General features: G+C 39.7%; 5 protein-coding genes and 1 long non-coding RNA gene across 8 annotated transcripts in view; 3 read left to right on the top strand and 3 right to left on the bottom strand.

Annotated features, from left to right (window-relative positions):
* On the top strand, nucleotides 187-4,766 carry LOC104780709 (chaperone protein ClpC2, chloroplastic-like). Of its 2 annotated transcripts, none has more exons than XM_010505227.2 (10): nucleotides 187-325; nucleotides 967-1,545; nucleotides 1,683-1,798; nucleotides 1,895-2,017; nucleotides 2,110-2,295; nucleotides 2,408-2,623; nucleotides 2,716-2,933; nucleotides 3,032-3,107; nucleotides 3,201-3,290; nucleotides 3,372-4,766. In XM_010505227.2, the coding sequence occupies exons 2-10, from the start codon at nucleotides 984-986 to the stop codon at nucleotides 4,569-4,571; spliced, it is 2,787 nt and encodes a 928-aa protein (XP_010503529.1). In that variant the 5' UTR covers nucleotides 187-325; nucleotides 967-983; the 3' UTR covers nucleotides 4,572-4,766. The 2 variants fall into 2 exon arrangements, with proteins under 2 accessions (XP_010503529.1, XP_010503530.1); XM_010505228.1 differs by lacking the exon at nucleotides 187-325 and adding an exon at nucleotides 351-457.
* LOC104780707 (coiled-coil domain-containing protein SCD2) lies at nucleotides 4,959-10,091 on the bottom strand. Of its 2 annotated transcripts, none has more exons than XM_010505226.2 (17): nucleotides 9,472-10,091; nucleotides 9,142-9,320; nucleotides 8,771-8,846; nucleotides 8,596-8,637; nucleotides 8,452-8,514; nucleotides 8,119-8,168; nucleotides 7,527-7,554; nucleotides 7,314-7,388; nucleotides 7,114-7,224; nucleotides 6,969-7,029; nucleotides 6,697-6,813; nucleotides 6,496-6,608; nucleotides 6,328-6,397; nucleotides 6,089-6,130; nucleotides 5,734-5,774; nucleotides 5,336-5,468; nucleotides 4,959-5,234 (listed from the first exon to the last, which is right to left on the bottom strand). In XM_010505226.2, exons 1-17 carry the CDS (start codon nucleotides 9,865-9,867, stop codon nucleotides 5,107-5,109), a joined length of 1,725 nt encoding a protein of 574 aa, XP_010503528.1. In that variant the 5' UTR covers nucleotides 9,868-10,091; the 3' UTR covers nucleotides 4,959-5,106. The 2 variants fall into 2 exon arrangements, with proteins under 2 accessions (XP_010503528.1, XP_010503527.1); XM_010505225.2 differs by lacking the exons at nucleotides 8,119-8,168; nucleotides 8,452-8,514 and adding exons at nucleotides 7,657-7,706; nucleotides 7,990-8,052 and having other exon boundaries at nucleotides 9,472-10,090.
* Nucleotides 11,006-13,186, top strand: LOC104780706 (mitochondrial phosphate carrier protein 2, mitochondrial-like). Its single transcript, XM_010505224.1, is given in 6 exon segments — nucleotides 11,006-11,406; nucleotides 11,752-12,037; nucleotides 12,040-12,156; nucleotides 12,237-12,451; nucleotides 12,581-12,705; nucleotides 12,790-13,186. Coding segments are annotated over 6 exon segments (1,122 nt in total). The 5' UTR covers nucleotides 11,006-11,088; the 3' UTR covers nucleotides 12,851-13,186.
* LOC104780705 lies at nucleotides 13,683-14,554 on the top strand. The gene is made up of 2 exons (XR_766802.2): nucleotides 13,683-13,902; nucleotides 14,320-14,554. It is a non-coding gene; the product is annotated as an uncharacterized LOC104780705 (long non-coding RNA).
* On the bottom strand, nucleotides 14,833-18,090 carry LOC104783918 (polyadenylate-binding protein RBP47C-like). Its single transcript, XM_019244146.1, has 12 exons — nucleotides 18,047-18,090; nucleotides 17,875-17,944; nucleotides 17,647-17,693; nucleotides 17,442-17,562; nucleotides 17,243-17,331; nucleotides 17,118-17,141; nucleotides 15,954-16,041; nucleotides 15,683-15,750; nucleotides 15,477-15,594; nucleotides 15,277-15,365; nucleotides 15,023-15,122; nucleotides 14,833-14,889 (listed from the first exon to the last, which is right to left on the bottom strand). The coding sequence occupies exons 1-12, from the start codon at nucleotides 18,088-18,090 to the stop codon at nucleotides 14,833-14,835; spliced, it is 915 nt and encodes a 304-aa protein (XP_019099691.1).
* LOC109132511 (uncharacterized protein At3g60930, chloroplastic-like) overlaps nucleotides 21,506-21,912 on the bottom strand; it is a 2,902-nt gene continuing 2,495 nt past the window's right edge. Inside the window, exon 5 of the mRNA XM_019244145.1 lies at nucleotides 21,506-21,895. Within this exon, the coding sequence (XP_019099690.1) occupies nucleotides 21,506-21,895 (390 nt within the window). The remainder of the gene's footprint in view (nucleotides 21,896-21,912) is intronic.

Genomic DNA, 21,912 nt, shown 5'->3' with positions numbered 1-21,912 from the left:
AAACGTCACAAACCCTTATCTTTGGGACCAAGATTCTCATTGAGGTTGACTCGTTATAAAAGTAGTTAAATCCGACGGTGTGGAATGCTTCTGTGTAAATCTAACGGTTGAGATGCAGCTTTGGTAGGTGAGTGTGTGTGTGTTTAATCGATGAAGGGCGGCGATGAAGGGCGAGAGAAGGAGAGTAGATAGATAAAAAGAGAGAAATAATCTCTTCGCTTTCCTTTCCTCCTATCTCTTTCCCTCAGACGGGCCGACCATTAAAAAGGACTCTCTCTCGCTTTCTCCCAACTTCTCTCTCTATCCATCCCCAAAGGCGTCGACGGTAATAAAAAACCCTTGTTCTTTTCCTACACTCACTCTCTTTTTTCTCAGTCTGTTTCTTTCTTCATTTGTTGTTGTGGGTTTTGTGGTTCATTGAAAGGTTTCTTTTTCTCTGTTGTGTGAGCTTTTAAAGGTTTGAGTTTTCTTCTTCTTCTTCTATTTCTCATGGTGTTTTAGATTGTTTCTTTCGGTGGTTTCATTTTTTGTGTTTCAGGAATCTGGGTACTCTTTTTTCATTTGGTTGTATTGATTTGCAAAAAAAAAATGATTACTTTGAAATTAGGGTTGTGTATTCGCGTATAGATTTGTTTAAAGTTGAATGCTTTTTTTTGCTAAATCGTGACTGCTGCTCTTAGCTGGTGAATTGAAATGGTGTATTCATGTGCCATGAGCTCTTTCTCTTCTCTGTTTTTGGTTCAATAGGATCTAAGTATCAGTGTTTGGCATTTGTTTATTTTCAGCACTGCCTGTAATGCACAGATTTTCGATTTAGTGTAGCTTTGTCATTGTATGATGTTTGTGTTTTTCTTAATCACTCAATGAAAGCACAAAACTTATCGGAGTTTTTTTTTTTTTTTTAAGTATTTTGGTTTAAGCCAATATAGTGCTAGAACTTATGTTTTACCATTACCAAATTTGCAGCCTCGCAACTCCACAATATGGGTAGGTTGGTAGCTCATTTTACAGCTCCTTTCTTTTGTCCCGGAAGGCATGTGCAGTCCAAAGAATACAGAAACCCAAGAGGGTCTGTGAAGATGATGTTCAGTTCACAAGCACCTGTTTTGAAAATTCAGTGCTTCACAGGGTTAAAGGCTTCCAATGCATTGGATTTTAGGGCAAGGCCTAGTCATCAAGATTTCGTTTCTAAGGTTAACCTTAATATCTCATATCGTATGGAAAAAGCTAGGCGATGTGTACCAAAAGCCATGTTTGAGCGGTTTACCGAGAAAGCAATTAAGGTTATTATGCTGTCTCAAGAGGAAGCTCGGAGGCTTGGCCATAACTTTGTTGGGACTGAGCAAATATTGTTAGGTCTAATTGGAGAAGGGACTGGGATTGCTGCCAAGGTTCTTAAATCCATGGGGATTAATCTTAAAGATTCTCGTGTAGAGGTTGAAAAGATCATTGGAAGAGGCAGTGGATTTGTGGCAGTGGAGATCCCATTTACTCCTCGTGCAAAGCGTGTCCTCGAGTTGTCACTAGAAGAAGCTCGACAACTTGGTAACGATCTGTTGCTATTTAATTATATTTAGGGTTTGGAGCGTGTTATGAGTTGTGCAATACATAAAGCTTCTTTTTACTAATGTAACTAACTTATTTCTTATCAATTTGGGAACTTTTGGTTGTTTGAATTCTAGGGCATAACTACATTGGTTCAGAGCACCTTTTGCTTGGTCTTCTTCGTGAAGGAGAGGGTGTGGCAGCTCGTGTTTTGGAGAATTTGGGTGCAGATCCTAGTAACATCCGGACGCAGGTAAATGCACTAATTCTGGATTCTCTAACAATAATGTCCTGTCTTTGTAAACCGTTTCGTGATAACATTTTGGGTATTCATATAATATTTTTTCAGGTTATACGTATGGTTGGGGAAAACAATGAAGTCACAGCAAGCGTTGGTGGAGGAAGCAGCAGTAACAGCAAAATGCCAACACTAGAAGAATATGGGACTAACTTAACTAAACTAGCAGAGGAGGTAATTAAAATCCTTACTCATTTTGAAGAGAATGTCATGTTAATGCCTGGAGGTTTCTGCTGAATATTAATATTTTTCACTTCCTGTTGCAGGGTAAACTGGATCCAGTTGTTGGAAGACAGCCTCAGATCGAACGAGTGGTCCAGATCTTGGCTCGAAGAACCAAGAACAACCCTTGTCTTATTGGAGAACCTGGAGTTGGTAAGACAGCAATAGCTGAAGGACTTGCACAACGAATTGCTAGTGGTGATGTTCCTGAAACAATTGAGGGGAAGACGGTAAAATATTCTCCCATAAGATATAATTAATAATTAATTTAAGATACTTAGTTAGAGTGCACGAGTATGTGTATATATGCTTCAACTAATTTACTTTTACATTTTTTGTCAGGTTATAACGCTTGATATGGGTCTTCTAGTGGCTGGAACGAAGTACCGTGGAGAATTCGAGGAAAGACTGAAGAAGCTTATGGAGGAAATCAGGCAGAGTGATGACATAATTCTGTTTATTGATGAAGTGCACACGTTGATTGGTGCAGGAGCCGCTGAAGGTGCCATCGATGCTGCTAACATCTTAAAGCCAGCTCTTGCAAGAGGTGAATTGCAGGTAAATTTTTCTTACTTTTTATTGGTGTAGTTATGTCAAAATGTAAATTAATAGAACCGTAAAACTCAAGTTTTTCTAAATGTTTTTGGTAGTGTATTGGTGCAACAACATTGGATGAGTACAGGAAGCACATTGAGAAAGATCCAGCATTGGAGAGACGGTTCCAGCCTGTCAAGGTACCTGAACCAACTGTAGAGGAAGCTATTCAGATCTTGCACGGTTTGCGTGAGCGTTATGAGATTCACCACAAACTTCGGTACACTGATGAGGCCTTGGTTGCTGCTGCTCAACTGTCACATCAGTACATCAGGTTTTTGTCTTTTATTTATTTCAGTCTTTAAGCAACAAAGAACATTTAATCAAATTGCAGCTTAATCTCAACCCATCTTCTTTTATTTGTTTGGACAGTGATCGGTTTCTTCCAGACAAAGCGATTGACTTGATTGATGAAGCTGGGTCTAGGGTTCGGCTACGCCATGCTCAGGTTCATTCATATTTGCATGTTTCACTCATTTACCAAGATAGATGTGTTTTGATAGCTGCGTGAGCTGATTCAGAGAAAGTATTGTTTGTTTAGGTTCCTGAGGAAGCTAGAGAGCTTGAAAAGCAACTCAGGCAAATCACTAAGGAGAAGAATGAAGCTGTGCGAGGCCAAGACTTTGAGAAGGTATCAACATTGAGTTTTTTCTTACCCTCCATACACCCCAAGATTTAATATTTACAGCTCCTGAGTTCTTTTTGCTAACAGGCTGGTTCTCATCGCGACCGTGAAATAGAGCTCAGGGCTGAGATAGCTGCTGTTTTAGCTAAAGGCAAAGAAGTGACCAAAGCCGAGAATGAAGCTGAGGAAGGAGGTCCTACTGTCACGGAATCGGACATCCAACACATTGTCGCCACCTGGACAGGAATCCCAGTAGAAAAAGTCTCGTCTGATGAATCTAGCCGTCTTCTTCAAATGGAGCAGACTCTTCACACAAGAGTCATTGGCCAAGATGAAGCTGTCAAAGCCATCAGTCGGGCTATCCGCCGTGCCCGTGTTGGACTCAAGAACCCAAACCGTCCTATCGCCAGTTTCATCTTCTCTGGTCCAACTGGTGTAGGGAAATCAGAGCTTGCCAAGGCCTTGGCTGCTTACTACTTCGGTTCAGAAGAAGCGATGATCCGTCTTGACATGAGTGAGTTCATGGAACGACACACAGTTTCAAAACTCATTGGTTCACCTCCTGGTTACGTAGGATATACAGAAGGAGGTCAGTTAACTGAGGCGGTTCGACGCAGGCCCTACACACTTGTTCTCTTTGACGAAATCGAGAAAGCCCATCCTGATGTTTTCAACATGATGCTTCAGATCCTAGAAGACGGTAGACTAACTGATAGCAAAGGAAGAACTGTCGATTTCAAGAACACGCTTCTCATCATGACTTCAAATGTAGGAAGCAGTGTGATCGAAAAAGGTGGTAGAAGAATTGGGTTTGATCTCGACCATGACGAGAAAGATAGCAGCTACAACAGAATCAAGAGCTTAGTGACTGAGGAACTAAAACAGTATTTCAGACCGGAGTTCTTGAACAGGTTAGATGAGATGATTGTCTTCAGACAGTTGACGAAGCTGGAAGTCAAGGAGATTGCTGATATAATGCTGAAAGAGGTGGTGGCGAGACTTGAGGTCAAAGAGATTGAGCTTCAGGTGACTGAGAGGTTTAAAGAGAGAGTGGTGGATGAAGGATTCGACCCGAGTTATGGTGCGAGGCCGCTTAGACGAGCGATTATGAGGCTTTTGGAGGATAGCATGGCAGAGAAGATGCTTTCAAGGGACATTAAAGAAGGAGATTCTGTGATTGTTGATGTGGATGCCGAAGGAAGTGTGGTTGTGTTAAATGGTAACAATGGACGTGCTGGTGGTTTTGTTGCTGAAGATGTCATGGAAGATCCAATTCCAATATTGTAGAAGGGTTATTCTAGAGATTTTTCTTTCTTTCTTCCCTGAAGTGTTATTGAATTCGAGTCTTATTTAATTCCTATTTGTACTTTAATCTCTTTGTTTCTGATTGGGATATTGATTGTTTGAGAACCATGGAGAATTTCCCACAACAAAAATGCAGTATTTGGTAGAGTTGAATACTGAATAGAGGTACGAGTGTCAGATCCACTGGTAGAAGTACTTGTTCAATACTTCTTTCAAAGCATGGTTTTCTTCTGTCATAAGACTTCAACCAGGTTATTATTACACAGCAAGGGCAAGACTGATTCTTATTGGGATCAGTGTTTTCGATATCTTATTTTTGGAGTAACTCAGATTTTCTTTCTTTTCCCAAAATTGTTGGACTTAATTGTGTAAATAAGAATACCAAAGCTTACACACTCGACTGTGAGAAGGGGGCAAAAAAAAAGGAAAACAATGGTACACAGATACTTCGTGAAACTTACATGAAGAGATATACAAAACGAAATTTTCTTTTACCAAAAGAGAGGAAGAGACTTTACTATGAATCTGCATCAAGTTCGTGATTCGAAGAAGTAGGAGATGGAAGCTGATCGATTTCTCTTCGAGAAGCTTCCCACAGCTGTTGCTCTATTCCCAGTTTCCTTAGCTCTATCAACCCTCTTTCCACTAAAGACGAGCAAAATATGGAAAACTTAAATTTATCATTCCGAACCTAACTCAAGCAAAAAAATAAGTAATGGAAACAAAATGGCCAAGTCTGATTTTACCATCCAAGGCATCATGAGAGGTTGTCTGAGATTTCCCGCTGCTACGGCTGATCCACAACTGGACGCGTTCCTCTGCGATGTCTTCTTCCACACCGTGTAACTTAGCTCTGCCCCAGAAGTACATCAGCCATGCCTGCATTATATTTTTGTAGGAATCAAGAGGATATCTTACTTAAAGTGATAAGCACGGATTTACATTGTTTGGACTCATAAACTCCATCAATATCCAGATGCGTTCCAATTGATGTATCGATGTGGTTACTTTTTCTGGGATATTATCTATCTATGTCATAATGATATACAATAAAGTGTAGTCGAATCAAAATCAAGTGAATTGATGGAAGATTTAGGCTTTAAGTTTGTGTATACCATGATGAGTGTATGTATTAAAAAAGTACCTGCTTGAAGGCAACATCTTCTTGTTCCGCTTCACCCAATTCTACATATTAAACAGCATGCGAACGTTGTAAGAACATTTCATGATAGGGTTGATTACGTCTACATAAGAAAAAAAAATATGTGTAGGGCAAAAATTTGAAACCACAGAAAAATCCTATTAGGTATGCTACATCAATGGTTCTATATATCTAACCCAGTCAAGAATTTTCAGGTTCATTATTTTCAACTATTTTCTCTACTAAATCAACTACTCATGCACTATGTCTCAAGGACCTAAAACAAGGGTGGAAAACAAAAAGAAGTAAAAGAACGAAAAGACTTCTATCTTAGGATTAGAGAGATTTTTTTCCTTACCATATGCATCGATAAATCTGGATTCTCCATGACCTTTGGAGTCTGTAAGATAAAGAGAAAACAAAAGCTTAAAATTTTGCTTTTAGTTATGCCTTCTTATAAGTGTCAAGTATCTATACAGAAAACAGATTGCTCATCCTTTGTTTAAACATTCTAAGTTTAGAAGCGACAAGAGCAGAAGGCATATATTTGTCATTGTGCATTAGCTGCAGTTATATAGCTCGCAAAAACATACATACCAGAAACAGTTTGACGAACCAAACTCAGTTTTCTCTGCTGGGCGAATGCAAGCACAACCGCATCCTCGACCTGAATTTTATAAAAGAGAAGAAACTTCAAAACGTTGTCCTTGGAGATCTATGCTAGGTGACAACACTTATAGGTAACTCAGAAAGAATCGTGGATACCTTTAATGATGCTAGCTCTCTCAATCCCATCTCAACTGAAAGCATACTTTCAATATTTCCTTCTCCAGTTAGATCACTCAAATCTCTAGCAACCTTACTCCGACCATTCCCACCTGCGTTATTTCATATGCTGGTAATTAAACATTCTGGAAGCAACAATATGACATTAACATTTTAAACTATAGCAGATATTAGACGAGCCTTTATCCCAGGATAACTCCTTGGCTTTCTGTGCTGCAGAGGTGACGAGCTCAAATGGAAGAGGAGCCAATGCTGACCAGTGCTCATGCCTAGATGGTGCTATATCCGCACAGATGCCTACAGAAGTACACCATAGAAAAAGCAAATATCTGTGAACTTGATGTATAACTACCACACCACAAGTATGTGTCTTAATTACTATTGGAGCATGATAATATTTTCTTTAGTTCAGAAAATAAACTCTTTTGTTTAGATATGGATGAACCACCTACCATGTTGTACAGCCAAATCCCAATACCGGGCAAGCCAGCATCTCTTCAAGACTACTTCTTCCTGGATAATTCAACAATTCATGAATTCAGAAACTTATAAAATAAATGATTAGTAGATAATAAGACCCAAGCTTCATCAACAAACCATTTCGTCCTGTGTTAAAATCATCCTTTGAGTCATTGTGCGAAGAGACTTTGCTTCGGATTCCGCTTCTTGAAGCCGTTCTGCAGCAGCTGTGGCTTCGTCTTTCAAATTCTGAACATAGGACAGAAAAATAAGACATGATTTCTTCATGTCAATAAAAGTGGTACATCTCATGGAACCAGTACATCAGTGTACCTTACCTCAAGTTCTGCACGTAGGGAACCAATTTCCTCATCCTTCCCGCTCTTTTTCTGTTTAGCAGCATTTAGAGCAGCCTGTAACAGGTACAAATTTTCTGCACAGCTTAAATTCTATGTTTTGCATAAAGTGATAGAAGATCAGAATGGGGGAGAAAGAAACTCGACTAAGAGAAAACTACATCTGAGCACTAAGACACTCCAGTTCACACTAACCTCTCTTTGACGCAATGCTGCTTCCTTCCTATAGAAAGACACACAATTCAACGTGAGCGATCAAAATTACCACCATATATTCTGGAAAAAAGAACAACAAAGAGAAGCTAAAGAAGGCACAGGCTCCCACCTGCTTAACAATTTTGCCTCCAGAGACACTCCTTCTCCAAGAGAGGCAACCTTTTGGAACCAAAAATAAAAACAAATGAAACCTTGTACAGATGCCAAGAAAATTTATATCTGCGTGTGCTAGATAGAATGGTTCATGTTTATATTTTCTCCTAATAACAAATCTAAGGATGCACAAGAAACAACGAGGTGGGAGTCTGCTTCAACAAGATATGCAAAGAGATTTAAACAAGTGGAGTATTTTTTTTTTTCCCCTCAGAATTTCAAGACACGGCATCAGTAACAAAATTGATACTCAAGACAACTTATTATAAAAGGCAACTAGTTCAAAAACCTGTTTCTCAAGCTCCTTAGCCCTAGCTTCTGCTTCCACCCTTTTTTCTTCAGCACGACGAANAATTACCACCATATATTCTGGAAAAAAGAACAACAAAGAGAAGCTAAAGAAGGCACAGGCTCCCACCTGCTTAACAATTTTGCCTCCAGAGACACTCCTTCTCCAAGAGAGGCAACCTTTTGGAACCAAAAATAAAAACAAATGAAACCTTGTACAGATGCCTAGAAAATTTATATCTGCGTGTGCTAGATAGAATGGTTCATGTTTATATTTTCTCCTAATAACAAATCTAAGGATGCACAAGAAACAACGAGGTGGGAGTCTGCTTCAACAAGATATGCAAAGAGATTTAAACAAGTGGAGTATTTTTTTTTTTCCCCTCAGAATTTCAAGACACGGCATCAGTAACAAAATTGATACTCAAGACAACTTATTATAAAAGGCAACTAGTTCAAAAACCTGTTTCTCAAGCTCCTTAGCCCTAGCTTCTGCTTCCACCCTTTTTTCTTCAGCACGACGAAGCTGTAATCAAGTATGAATGTTATGCCCAACGGAAGTTAACAGATTTATCATTTATATAAAACTCAGTGACAGTGATCAAACCTTATCCAGTACAATCTCATTCTCCTCTTGTAGCATATCCAGCTGCATTTAAAAATGAATCAGCCTCAAGTCAACTCTTCTGACAGGTACACAAATTCTGATTTGACTATAGTTTCCAATATGTAAATAAATTGACCAGATGCCCCCATAGAGTTCAAAAGAAACAATCACATACTTCATCACGAAGAGCTGAAGCTTCCCGCTGATCACCCTTTTCTTTTGAATTTACGGATGGTACATCAGCATAAAACCTAAAAACATTAAATATCCGAAATATCATATAAGCAACACAACCAATTCCAGCGTGGATCACTATCTCTTTGGTCAAGGAACCCATTCACTTCCAATTTCTCATGAACCTTTATCAAGCTCTATTATTAGGCTTTAGTCAAATATTTAGTCAATGAGAAAAAACATATTATACACCAACTCCAAAGACTAACCAAACATATTCTACTAAGCCACATGTTCAATTGACTAACAAGATTTGAGAACTATAATAAGAAGCACAATCTTTTGAAGAACTTCAAAATGAGAAAGCATCACCTCTTATCTCTGCTCCTAGTTGGAGGATCAAGTGGAGGAATAGAAACCGGAGTTTTCACCGACACCCTACTAGGCGGCATTAGATAAGGAGTCGGAGTCGTGGATCTAGCAGAGATTGACGGCCTTCGGGTCGAAGCAGAACGCACTGATGGCACTTGTTCGGCGAAGTTTCTGCCTAACTAATCAAAGCAATACAAAAGAGAGACCAGTTAGCCCTAAAGAACCAAAAATTCACCACAAGCTAAAACCAATCCCAGAAAATAACAGTTGATAACACAATCAAATCAAGCTGATCTGAACTAATTGAATAAGCTAGAAGACGGAATTAACCGCAGGCGACGGCGATCTATTTCGGGGAACGAAGGAAACCGCCGGCAAATTACTGTTCCCGTTGCTGCTATTGCTTCCAGTGGAGGAAAGAGAAGAAGGCGCATGACGAGCAGGTTTAAGAGAAGGGGATGCGAATCTGAGACTTAGATCTTCGTCTTCGTCTTCATCATCGTCGTCTCCGTTGTCTTTGTTCTGCAAGGCCATGACCTTAGCCAATCGTTGAGCAGCCGCTTTGGCAGCTACGTTCTGAGTCCGTTTGACGGTGGAGAAACCTCCGACACCTCCGAGTTGCTTCCGGTGAGCAGGAGACATCGCCGGAGATGTCGCTTCCGTACTGTTCGATGATTCGCTCCACTGGCGACCATACACTGGGCTACCCGCCCTCCTCCGATCCATCAGTTGTGTGTGTTCGTGACGAAGTTAGTTTGTTAAACCGGATTATGAAAATCGTTGGATTAAAGCGGGTAAAAAGAAGGTGAACCAGAGAAAACGGAAGGGAAGAAGAAGAAAACGTTCGGTGAGATTTGGAGAAAAAGTGTTGAAATAATTTAGTGACTACAAACGACAGCGTTTGATGCGGAGAAGAACACACATGCGAGCCTCGAGAGAAAGAAAACCAAATGACCTGTCCACCGTGTGGCTATGCGACCTATATCAGTCAAGTGTAGCCGATGGATTGATTATTTTTTTCTTTTTTCAAATAAGGTATTTAATATTTTATTTTTGAATTCTAAGGCAAAAATAACAAGATTAGTTAACAAAAATCTTTAATCTGCTTATCATTTAAATACATATAGATACTACTGTTTATGTTGTATCAAAATCATACTATTTCTCTTCTAAAAGAAATTTAGTTATGTATATTAATCAAATTACATTAGTAAAGTTCACCCCTGCCTGATTCAAGTTAATTATATTTTCTTGGTGCTATGCTATTTTTTTCGTCCAAGTTAGGTTCTTTTTGGTGAAGATTTTACAAATTCAATTAGTATTATTCAAAGCACATGGGGTACTTGATTTGGTATGAAAGACCTCACAGACTTCAATATGTCACTAATATAAATTAACTCAACACTATGTTGAAGAATATAATTAATTATAATTATCCAAAAAACCCGGCCTCAATGCCTCTTGACAAGAATCCCACAGAGGAAACTAGCTAGTACTCTAAGCCATATTCGAAGCTGGCAGCAAATGAAGTTCTAACCATACTTGGGATTGTTACATAAATATAACAATGTTGACAGTTAATTATACCAAGGGGGATATTGCTTTGACGGCTTTCCAAATTTTTTTTTACGGCTTTCCAAATTATTTGGGTACATATAATAATGTTTATTTTCAATGATTTATTCGGTATGCAAATCCTCATTGACAAGTAAAGAGTAGTGACAAAGCAGTATTTGAATGTTAGATGTCAGGTCAGTCAATGGTAAAAATATGCAAATGGGTGAGGGGGTTGATTAAAATATTGACATTTTCATAACCAAAACTCTCAGCACCTATAAAAACGTCAAATTCGATTCCACCAAAACTCAACCTTTGAGATATTCCTCTCTCCCGAATAGTCAAAAACCAACAGAAATAATTTTGAGTTTTCTCATCTCTACTCTGGAAATGTCCAAGTCCAGCGACTCAAGCAGATCTTTGATCCCGAGCTTTCTCTACTCGTCCGATCATCATCGTCTGTTTCAGTCGTCGGAGGAGCCAGCTACGACCATGACGACTCATCTCAAATCACGGCCGCTGGTTTCTCCGACTTCTTCAGTCTCATCATCTAACGGTACCGCCAGTTTCGCCATCGCGACGCCGAGCGAGAAAGTAGAAATGTACTCGCCAGCGTATTTCGCGGCGTGTACGGTGGCCGGGATGTTATGCTGCGGTATCACGCACACGGCGATTACGCCACTTGATGTCATCAAATGCAACATGCAGGTGAAGTTCCAATTTCCAAACCAACTACTCTGTTTATAGTATTTTGTAAGGCTTCTTCAAAAGCTACTTTATTATTGAAATGGTGAAATCTTGAATGATATTGTTCTGTCATGTATTTTATGATTTTTTTGTTCAAATGAATTATTCAAATTAGTAAAGTTTTGTTAATTCCACTTTTCTTGTTATACTTTCCACATGCTGTCAACTTTTGAGTTTCTTGTTTTACACGGCATCGACTCTTCAACGCCGTCAGAGACTTTTCAACCTCATGCATAATTTTTATGTGAAATCAGAGAGGGAATCTGAGCTCAGTTTACAAAAAGGCCCTTAATGTTATTGTTTCAGATTGATCCATTGAAGTACAAGAACATAACTTCTGCTTTCAAGACAACCATCAAAGAGCAAGGGCTCAAGGGTTTCACAAGAGGCTGGTCACCGACGCTTCTCGGGTACAGTGCACAGGGAGCTTTTAAATACGGTCTCTATGAGTACTCCAAGAAGTACTACTCAGATATTGTTGGCCCAGAATACGCAGCTAAGTACAAGACCTTGATTTACCTAGCTGGCTCGGCCTCTGCGGAAATCGTTGCTGATGTGGCTCTCTGTCCAATGGAAGCGGTCAAAGTCAGGGTTCAACTCAGCCTGGTTTCGCCCGCGGTTTATCTGATGGTTTACCAAAGATCATCAGATCCGAAGGCCTTCGAGGGTTGCACAAAGGACTTGTTCCTCTCTGGGGACGCCAGATTCCATGTATGTCTCCATACTCAAGAAAATGTAGAGTCATTGAGATGATGATTTTAGTCAGAAAAACGAATTTGAGGGTTTTGCAGATACGATGATGAAATTTGCTACTTTTGAAAACACTGTGGAGCTCATATACAAGAAAGTGATGCCTACACCAAAAGAGGAGTGCTCGAAGCCAGTTCAGCTTGGGGTTAGCTTTGCAGGTGGATACATTGCTGGAATTTTCTGCGCCGCCATCTCGCATCCTGCAGATAACTTAGTATCTTTCCTCAACAACTCTAAAGGAGCAACCGTTGCTGATGTAAGTACAAAACGCCATACACAGATCCATGCTCTTCACCAGAACATCAAGCAGCTAATTAGAGTTGTCCACTGCTATACAGCTTGTTGACACTGACTTGGTTTTTGTTCTTTAATTCACATGCTACAGGCAGTAAAGAAGCTAGGGTTATGGGGTATGTTTACACGTGGCCTTCCTCTTCGCATTTTCATGATAGGAACACTCACTGGCGCGCAGTGGGTTATCTATGATGCTGTCAAAGTTTTAGCTGGATTGTAAGTTTTTTATCACCTACACTTAATACTCATTTTAGAACCAACATATGAAAGAGCACACCTATAATTTTGTTAATTTCTTAGGCCAACCACTGGTGGTGCTTCTCCAGCAGCTACTGCGCTTGCTCCATCTGTAAGTGCATAAAATTACAAGGAAATTCCTCGCTTAGCAGCCCCGGCTCATACCTACGGCGAGAGGGGCAATGGCCAGGGGACAAAATATTTTTTTGCAAAAAACATTAAGGAAATGGGGACCAGAAAAAAAGAAAAAAAAAAATTATGTTGATAAGGGTCCTAAAAAATTGTATGCCTAGGGACGAAATTTTTTTTAAGACGGGGCTGTCGCTTAGCCGTCACATTAGAGCAATAAAAGGGAAACAGAGAACTCCCAATTATTTTTCTTATTTTGTTTCTATCTTGTAATAGTACAAAAATGGTATTTGCTAGCTACATCTATACTCTTACCTATTATGTTTCTACATATGGAAGTCATTGAAAAAAATCCTTTTGCACTCTGCTACATCAGTTTAAACACAGGTTGTGTTACACAATCAATCCAAGAGGGACTACAACTCTTGAGATGGGTTTAATGAAAAGATGTGTCAAAAACAACCTTAGCAAATACGTGAGTACCTCAACAAAAATAATGACATATTTTGAAGATAATAAGAACATGTACCTCAACAAAATTGTGAGTTTCATCAAAAACCCTTGTGATCTCCCCACATGTACACTAAAAAAACTTCACCCAATAATAATATAACAAACTCAAGAGGAAAATAATTTAATCCCTTACAAAAGCTTCTCAGCAAGGTTGTAGCTAATTTAACAAAAGTAATAGCGTTTAGTCTTCTCTAATGGCATCAATATATTTAAACAGCAATCCTACTCCCAAGTAATATGGGCTTAAACGATGTAAGTAATGAGGAAGCCCATAAGGGCCCAATACTTCTGTTGTTTTTTTTGTTGGGGTCGTATCACACAATCAGATCGTCTTCGTCTTCCCCAATTCATTCGCCGGCTCAGAGAGATTTTGCAGAAGAAGAACAGAGAAAGATGTCATTCATGAGAGGAGAAGCCTTAGTCACGAAACTTGCTGCGCTCGCCAAATACGCAATTCTTCCTGGAACTATGGTCGCCTCTCTCATCTATTCGCCGCCTGACTTCTCCAAACACTCTCAATCTTCCTCCAAATAGGTCAGATCCGGAAACATTGATCTCTTCTTCCCCCTTCCTTCTTCGCGATTGCCTCTGGTTTTATATATATCAAAATTTCCATGTGTGATTTAAGTAGTCAATTTGAGAAGAGAGAGCTCTCTCGCATCTTGAAATCAAAATTGAATTAACTTATTGTCGTTTAGGTAATATCATCATCATCATCATCATCATCTGGTGTAAACTTGCATATAATCACTCAAAAATCTTACTAGTTTTGAGTTTTTTTTTATTTGTTTCTCTGATTTTGAAGTGATAGTTTTGTATTCTGTGTTACTCATTTAGAGACGTTTAAGGAGATCATTGAAGATTATGCGCGTATAATCATTAATATATGGTGTAACAAGATCATTAAAATGGATCTTGAAATCTTCTTCTTCTTCTTCTTGATGTGTGCAGGTTACAAATCAAACAACAATGTGGTGGCTTAAAGAGTTACTTCTCTGTTTCCAAAAAAGATGTTATTTTGTGATTGATTGACTCGAATGTTATGTTCCGAATAATGTTTCATGGAAACGTTCTCCATTGAGAATATTATAAATGCACAAGTTATCTTGTTAAATAATCATCTCGCTATGACGTCTTATTGTCGAAACTCTTCCATTGATCGTCTTCATGGTTGATTACTTTACTTGATTTGCTCTCTAATGTTTGTTGTTTTGGTCTAAGTTTTTTAGTTAGTTTCTCAAGTTTCTTCTTTGTCGATTGTTTTTGTGTGTGTGGGGTTCAAAATGTACTACGGCAGTTACATCACACATTATGTACTTTGCTTATGGATCGTAAGATCAAGCAATAGAGTCTAGGTGTGGTCTTTTTTTACGGGATAAAATATTAACATCATTGAAATAGAGGCACGACAAAGCTGAGCTTCTAGTAACATAACTTGAATCCATTGAAGTTTAAGAACATAACTTATGCTTTCATGACAACAATCAAAGAGCAACGGCTTAAGGGAGTGAAAAACATTCTCTGAAAAACCCAAGTAGTTAAAAAAAGTAGCATTGTATCACAAGTTAAAAACCTTAAAGAGTTTCTTCTTCTTCTATCACTTGTCGTCGTCAGAGAAGGTAATCTTCTTACCGCGAGATACACTGAAGATTACCTTCTTATGAACCCCATAGAGCTTCATTTTCCTATTAGGTTTTGTCTGCCAATCAGCTTCTTCTATCATAAGGCTTTCTCGTCGAAGGCAGTCTTCGTTCCTGAAATAAACAAAAACCCTTGTGATCTCTTCATCCATGAATACCAAAAATTTCACCCAATGTCCTCTTGATAACAAAACTCAAAAGGCAAGTAATTAAAAAAAGCAATAAGAATAGAGAAACAAATCTCCATAAACATGGATAATCAATTTACTTGGGTCGGAGAGGGTATGGAGCTATCTCAGCCACATCAAGAGAAATATAGTGACGCTGCAATTTTCCTCCGTTCTTCTTTTGCAGCGCCTACCATATGAAAGATTAAATCAGCAATGGTGCTTTCAAATAACTACTTGTAAAGTTGTCATTATAAGTACTACACTACTTAAATATTTTTCATCATTAAACTGCTCTCACCTCCTTTGCTTTGTTAGCAGAGGCAAACTCAACAAAGCCACAGCCCACACGCTTACCCCAGCTGTTTACTATAAGTCGAACACTTAAAACTTCTCCAACATCTCCAAAGAAATTGATGCTGTGAAAACAAAGGATAAAATATCAGTCATGAGTAATAACTTGCTCCAAGAACACAAGAGGATACTAAAAGGTGCTACGCTACTTACATGTCTGGTATTTTAGTTTTTAAAGAGAGATTTGAAATAAAGAGTGTCCTTTTTCTTACGGCAACTTCCTGAAATTAAAAAGCCAAGTTTGTTCACGACTCTTAGGAGAAAAAAAGACTTAAATCGCATATCAACAAAACGTAGATTCATCCCTAGAGTAAGTTATATTTCGACTTTGTGGCAACAGTTCTGTTAGAACACTGCTAAAGCGTTTCCTCTGAGCATGATTTATTTCAAGATAATAAGTAACAGGGTACCGTACCCTGGGTACCTCAACAAAATTGGGAGTTTCATCAAGTCCTTCCACTGCCTCATCTTCTTCTATCAGGAGGCTTTCTTGTCGAAGGTAGTCTTCATACCTGGAATATTTAAAACCCTTGTGATCTCTCCATGTATACCAAAAACATCACCCAACGTGCTCTTGATAATAAACTTATGAGGCAAATAGTTAAATCCCTTACCAAACCTTGTGATCTATGAAATACCTAATTCACAAAAATAATAGCGTTAGTCTTCAGTAATGCCATCAAAACTCTAGCAACCAGTGTTACAGAAACAAGTCTCCCTAACATGGGAAAATCAATTTACTTGGGTTGTGGAGAAGAGCATGGAGGATCTGTCTTAGCCACATCAAGATGAATCTTGCGATTGTGCAAATATTCACCATACTTTTCCAGCGCCTACAGTATAAAAAGATTGAATCAGCTAAACACTTCTTGCAAGATGATTACTAAAATACATTTCATCATTAATATATAAACTAATGTAACCTTCTTTGCTTCGTTAGCAGAAGCAAATTCAACAAAGCCATAGCCAAGTTGCTTGCCCTTGTGGTTTACAGCAAGTCGAACATGAACAACTGTTGCAACATCTTTAGAAATTGATGCTGTACAAAGGGATAAAATATTAGTCATGAAAAAAACTTGCTGCAAGATGGAAAGAGAGAGGAAATTAAAGGTGCTACTTACAGATCTGATACTTTAGTTTTGTGATATAAATCGGAAACACAGAGCGTCTTTTTTCTTACTACAACTGCCTGAATTTAACAGCCAAGTTTGTTAGCACTGACTCTTAAGGAGAAAAGGAGTTAAAATTGCATAACAACTCAAAGTAGCCTCATCTAAAAAGATTCATCCCTAGAATAAGTCATCTTTCAACTTTGTGGCAACAGTTGTGTTATGAAACGCTAAGCGTTCTTCTGAGCCTGGCATATTTTGAAGATAATAAGTGCAGGGGTACCTACCTGAACAAAAATGTGAGTTTCATCAAGTCCTTCCAGTGTCTCATCTTGTAGTACCAGACGGCTTTCTCGTAGAAGGTAGTCTTCGTACCTGGAATATCAAAATCCCTTGTGATCTCTCCCCATGTACACCAAAAAAATCACCCAATGTGTTCTTGATAACAAACTCAAAAGGTAAATAGTTAAATCCCTTACCAGAGCTTCTCTACAAGGTTGTACCTAATTGAAAAAAACCAATGGAGTTAGTCTTCTGTATGGCATCAAACCTCTAGCAATAAGTTGCATAAAACAAATCTCCATTATATGGAAAATCAGTTTACTTGGGTCGTGGAGAGTATGGAGCTATCTTAGCCAAGTGAAGGGAAATCTTACGATCATGCAAATATCTGCCATTTTTCTTTTTCAGCGCCTACAGTGTATGTAAGATTTAATCAGGTATCATACTTTCAAATAACTACTTGTATATTCGAAGTACTTTCATACTTTTTTTTGTCTTCATTACTACAGAAATACTCTCACCTTCTTTGCTTCGTAAGCATAAGCAAACTCAACAAAGCCATAGCCCACATGCTTACCCTCGGGGTTTACAATAAGTCGAACACTAACGACTTCAACTTCAACATCTTCGAAAAAGCTGATGCTGTAAAAGAGTGGAAGGATTAAATATCAGAACATGAAAAACTTGCTCTGAGAACGTAACTGGAAAATTTAAGGTGCTACTTACATATGTGATATTTTAGTTTGGGGAGAGAGATTGGCAAGAAAGAGCGTCTGTAGTCTTGCTGCAACTATCTGGATTTTAACAGCCAAGTGTGTTAGCACAACTCTAAGGAGGAGGGGACTTTAAAATAAGTCATCTGTCGACTTTGTGACAACAGTTGTGTTACTAAAAAAAGCTAAGCGATTCTTGTGAGCATATATGGCATATTTTGAAGAAAATAAGAAGAGGTACCTCAACAAAATCGGGAGGTGTCTCCTCTTCTTCTATCGGAAAGCTTTCTCTTAGAAGGTAATCTTCGTACCTGGAATATCAAAAACCCTTGTGTTCTCTCCCCATGTAGACCAAAAATTTCAACTAATGACTTAAGAGGCAAATAGTGTAAAAAAAAAAAAAAAAAACTTACCAAACGTCGTGATCTATGCAATAACTAATTAACCAAAAAAACATAATAGCGTTAGTCTTGTGTAATGGGAATATCAATAAGTTAGAGAAACAAATGTCAAAACCAATTTACTTGGGTCGTTGTGGTCGTGGAGGGTAGGAAGCTATGTCAGCCACGCCAAGAAGAGCAATCTTATTACCAAACAAATATTCACCATTCTTCTTTTCCAGAGCCTGCAGTTGAAAATATTTAAATCAGCAAATGGTGTAATTTCAAAATAAACACATGTAAGATACATTTCATCAATACTACTAAAAAACTAGTCTCTCACCTTGTTTGCTTCGTTAGCAGAAGCAAACTCAACAAAGCCACAGGACCGACGCTTGCCATTGGGGTTTAGAGCAATTTGAACACGAACAAGTTTGGCAACATCTTTAAAGAAATCGATGATATTTGATATTACAATACATCGAGAGACATGGTCAATAAAGAGCGTCCTTTTTCTTACACTTCGATCGGCAGTACGCCAAATTACGCTGAAAGTCGTTTGGATTAAATTCCAGTACACTTCGTCTACAATCGTTATTTTCAAGTGTAAATGGAAAACTTCCATTGAATAATTCGGACAATACGAGTGAGCAAATTCTTGATCGCAAATCGCCATTACATGCTTTGGAGATTTGACCGATTAGTAAGATAAAAAAAGGGAGAAAAGAGACGCAAAGGAGAAAACCTTTCCTTCTAGCGCCAGTTCTCTTAAAAAAAAAAAAAAAAAAAAAAAAAAAAAAAAAAAAAAAAAAAAAAAAAAAAAANTTCGGCGCGGTACGAGGCCCACCATCACCGTTCTGGACGGTCCTGCAGCCGAAGTGGAGGACGAGGACCAGACAAATCGTCCTCCAAAGGTTCCTCCACCTCCATCTTGATTAGTTTGGCTCGCCAAAACCAGCGTGCCTGCCTTAAGGCCTCAAGTCTATCCACCGGGACTTCGAAGCCATTAGCTACCAAATATTCCAGGAAGGTGCATGGGCCCTCGACCAAATGCCTTTCGCGAAAGATTGGGCCAGCCGATTCCAAAAAATTGGCATATCGCCTCAACCTTTCCAGGTAAGCCCGATAGGCCCATATGTCCGTGATAAACGGATGCGCGGTATCCTCCAAAGGTTGGCAGTCGACCTCGAGTAGGGCAGGCACATCCATGCGCGCAACCTGTTCCTGGCACGACGTACGCGCGGTAAGCTACCGGGTCATTCGCCACTTCGCCAAGAAGAAACCTTCGACGATCATCTCGTTCAGAACCCGAACAGTCCCATCCAAGCGGTAGAACCGACAAATCTCGACGAGCCTAAGACGTCTCGCCGTAAGATGAGCCCCCAACCTATAGCGGCGAGCTCGGTACCGTCAGAGCTCCTAGCATATAAGACTTCTCTCCGCGCTAGTCATATCGACGAAGGGGACAGGTGCACGAACCAGAAACGTCTCCGCCCGATCTAGAGCGGAGGGATTATCCGACGCTTCAGTACACCCGGCATTGCTCGCCGAAGCAGCTATTCTTTCCCGGGCCCGTCTTAGCCATGCGGATCGAGTAGTTACAATCCTTCTTTTTCAAGAAATTGTGAAAGTTGGAATGTTTCTTTCTCCCAACCCTCAACCCTATTTATATAGTGTCGTGGGAAGTAACCGCCGCTGAATCCACCAATCATAATACCGCGAAATTTTTGCCGCGTCCCGAAAATAATTCTCAAAGACCGCGAAAAACATTTAATGCAGCACGTCTTTTTATTTTTTCTAAAAAGAAAAACAAAAAAAAAACAAAAAAAATAATAATAAAATAATATCCTGGCCAGGTGATCAACTCGCGTAACTACACACTATTTTTCAGGATTAAGCCGAACCCAGAGTTGTTATTTCGCACCTGACTTTCATATGTAGGGATAAGCCGGACCCAGAATACTTATTCCGCACCCGATCTTTTAATTTAGGGATAAGCCGAACCCATAGTATTTATTTCGCACCCAAACTTTAGTTCAGACGGAATGGTTAGCCTAACCCAGAGAATAATTTCGCAGTCCGGCATCCGAACTAAAGCAAAGGAGATAAGCCGAGCCCAGTAACTCGCCCTCCGACCAAACGTATCCCGTTAGGGCTAAATAGCTTAATTTTTAAAGTTTGATTGATGTTTTCTACCATCGTTTAATAAAAATTGCCGGATATAAGTCTGGAGACGTCTCGCTTCTGGTACATTTTCAGCAATAGAAATAGCAAACTTTAAATATTCAAATAGTGTAATTCGCCTGCTACAATGCGGCAGAATCTTATTAAATACTCACATAATCTTTATTTCAAATAACACATGTTAATTCCGAACTGGTGCGCCATTCGCAGCGATCTCACGAACACTCGTCTTGAGTCGTTTTGGCATCGGCCACAACAGCTGTAGCCCGGTCTTCTCCCAGTCCTCGGGGCGAGTTTCCAATGCCCTGGCCTTCTGTTCGGACTCATCCAGCAAGTCAATAGTCCTTTTCCTTTTTGCCTTAAATATGGTAACTTCAGATTCTAAAGTTTTCAGCTGGCGGTCGATCCTACCTTTTTTCATATGAAAGTAGTGGAGATCCTGGTTCAATTCTTGATGTGTACCTGCGATCTGCATAAGCAAAGTCAACAACGGATTAGTTTGGAAGCGGATATTGCAGGATTTCTCGCGATAGTTACATGACGAAAGAAGGTATCAGCTTCAGCAAGCTCGGCATCACTAGCACGCCTGTTAATATAAAACGGCTTGACGTTTCCTGGAATGAAGTCACCAATCAGGGTAGGATCCATGTGTGTCGGCTTCCGATCTGCTTCCTTTCAGCACTTGTTGCAATACGCAACCAGACATGGCGGCAGGGCCGCTATCCTCTCGAATCCATTCTCGATCCAATCTTTTGGGTGGGATTCGAGCATCTCAAGCTTGAGCAGCAATTCGCGTTGCGCTTGTTCGAGTGCGGCGAGTCGATCGCGGTACTCCGTATGACGGTCTTCCACCTGATGAAGAAATTCTTCCAGGTCACGTCTCTCTTCCGGTTTGAAGCGGAACATCATCATCCAAGGTGCTCGGATGTTCAGGTAGTAGGGCATCCCCCTTTCGATAGCTTCGGCATTTGAGAACATCGGGACACCATTCCCAATAAGAGGGGATTCCACGCTGCTAATAGAGTTCGACATCACTCTGGTTTAAAGTTTTTCAAGAATTGTTTAGTTCGGAGACCGCGCCGGTTGATTTATATGCACACTGGGGTGTGAAATTTCCATATTGTGTGCAAAATGGCAAAAGTGCAAATTTCCAGAATTTGTTGAGTTTTCCTTTTTGGCAAAAGGAAAAATTCCAGCACAAAAAAGAAGAAAAAGTTTCAAAAGGGAGAATGGGCCGAACAAGTCGGCAATGTTTTACAAGGGTATTCAAACCCATACATAATAGAGTTTGGGGCAAAAACAAAAAAATTAAAGATCAGAGTCCAAAGCACCGGTCAAATCGGCTTGGAAGCTCTCGACATTGGAGCCATACGGATGGTAGACGGAGTCCGGAGCCATCGTTCCGGGGTGAAGAAGTCTGTAGCCCAGCTGATCAGGGGACATGACGAGGTCGTTTTCATTCAGTTCGAGGACGTCGATCGCTTGGAGAGTTTCCTCGGCTTTGGCCTTGTTCTTATCAATCTCCGCGATTCGCTCCTCAGGAATAACGACCCCCTTCTCGATCAGATATTGCACAGTTTCCTGCACCCTGGTAGCTTGGTTTAACAGGTCTTCCAAGGGGCGAATCTTCTCTTGTTCGACTAAATAAGCCTTGACCTTATTCAATCGAGTCTGCGCTTTCTTCGCTGTTCGCTCCACCTTCTCCAAACGATCCC

This window comes from Camelina sativa, chromosome 4, assembly GCF_000633955.1.
Source record: "Camelina sativa cultivar DH55 chromosome 4, Cs, whole genome shotgun sequence".
NCBI lineage: Eukaryota > Viridiplantae > Streptophyta > Magnoliopsida > Brassicales > Brassicaceae > Camelina > Camelina sativa.
The sequence above is the reverse complement of the archived record's forward strand: the minus strand, read 5'-3'. Positions and strand labels throughout refer to the sequence as shown.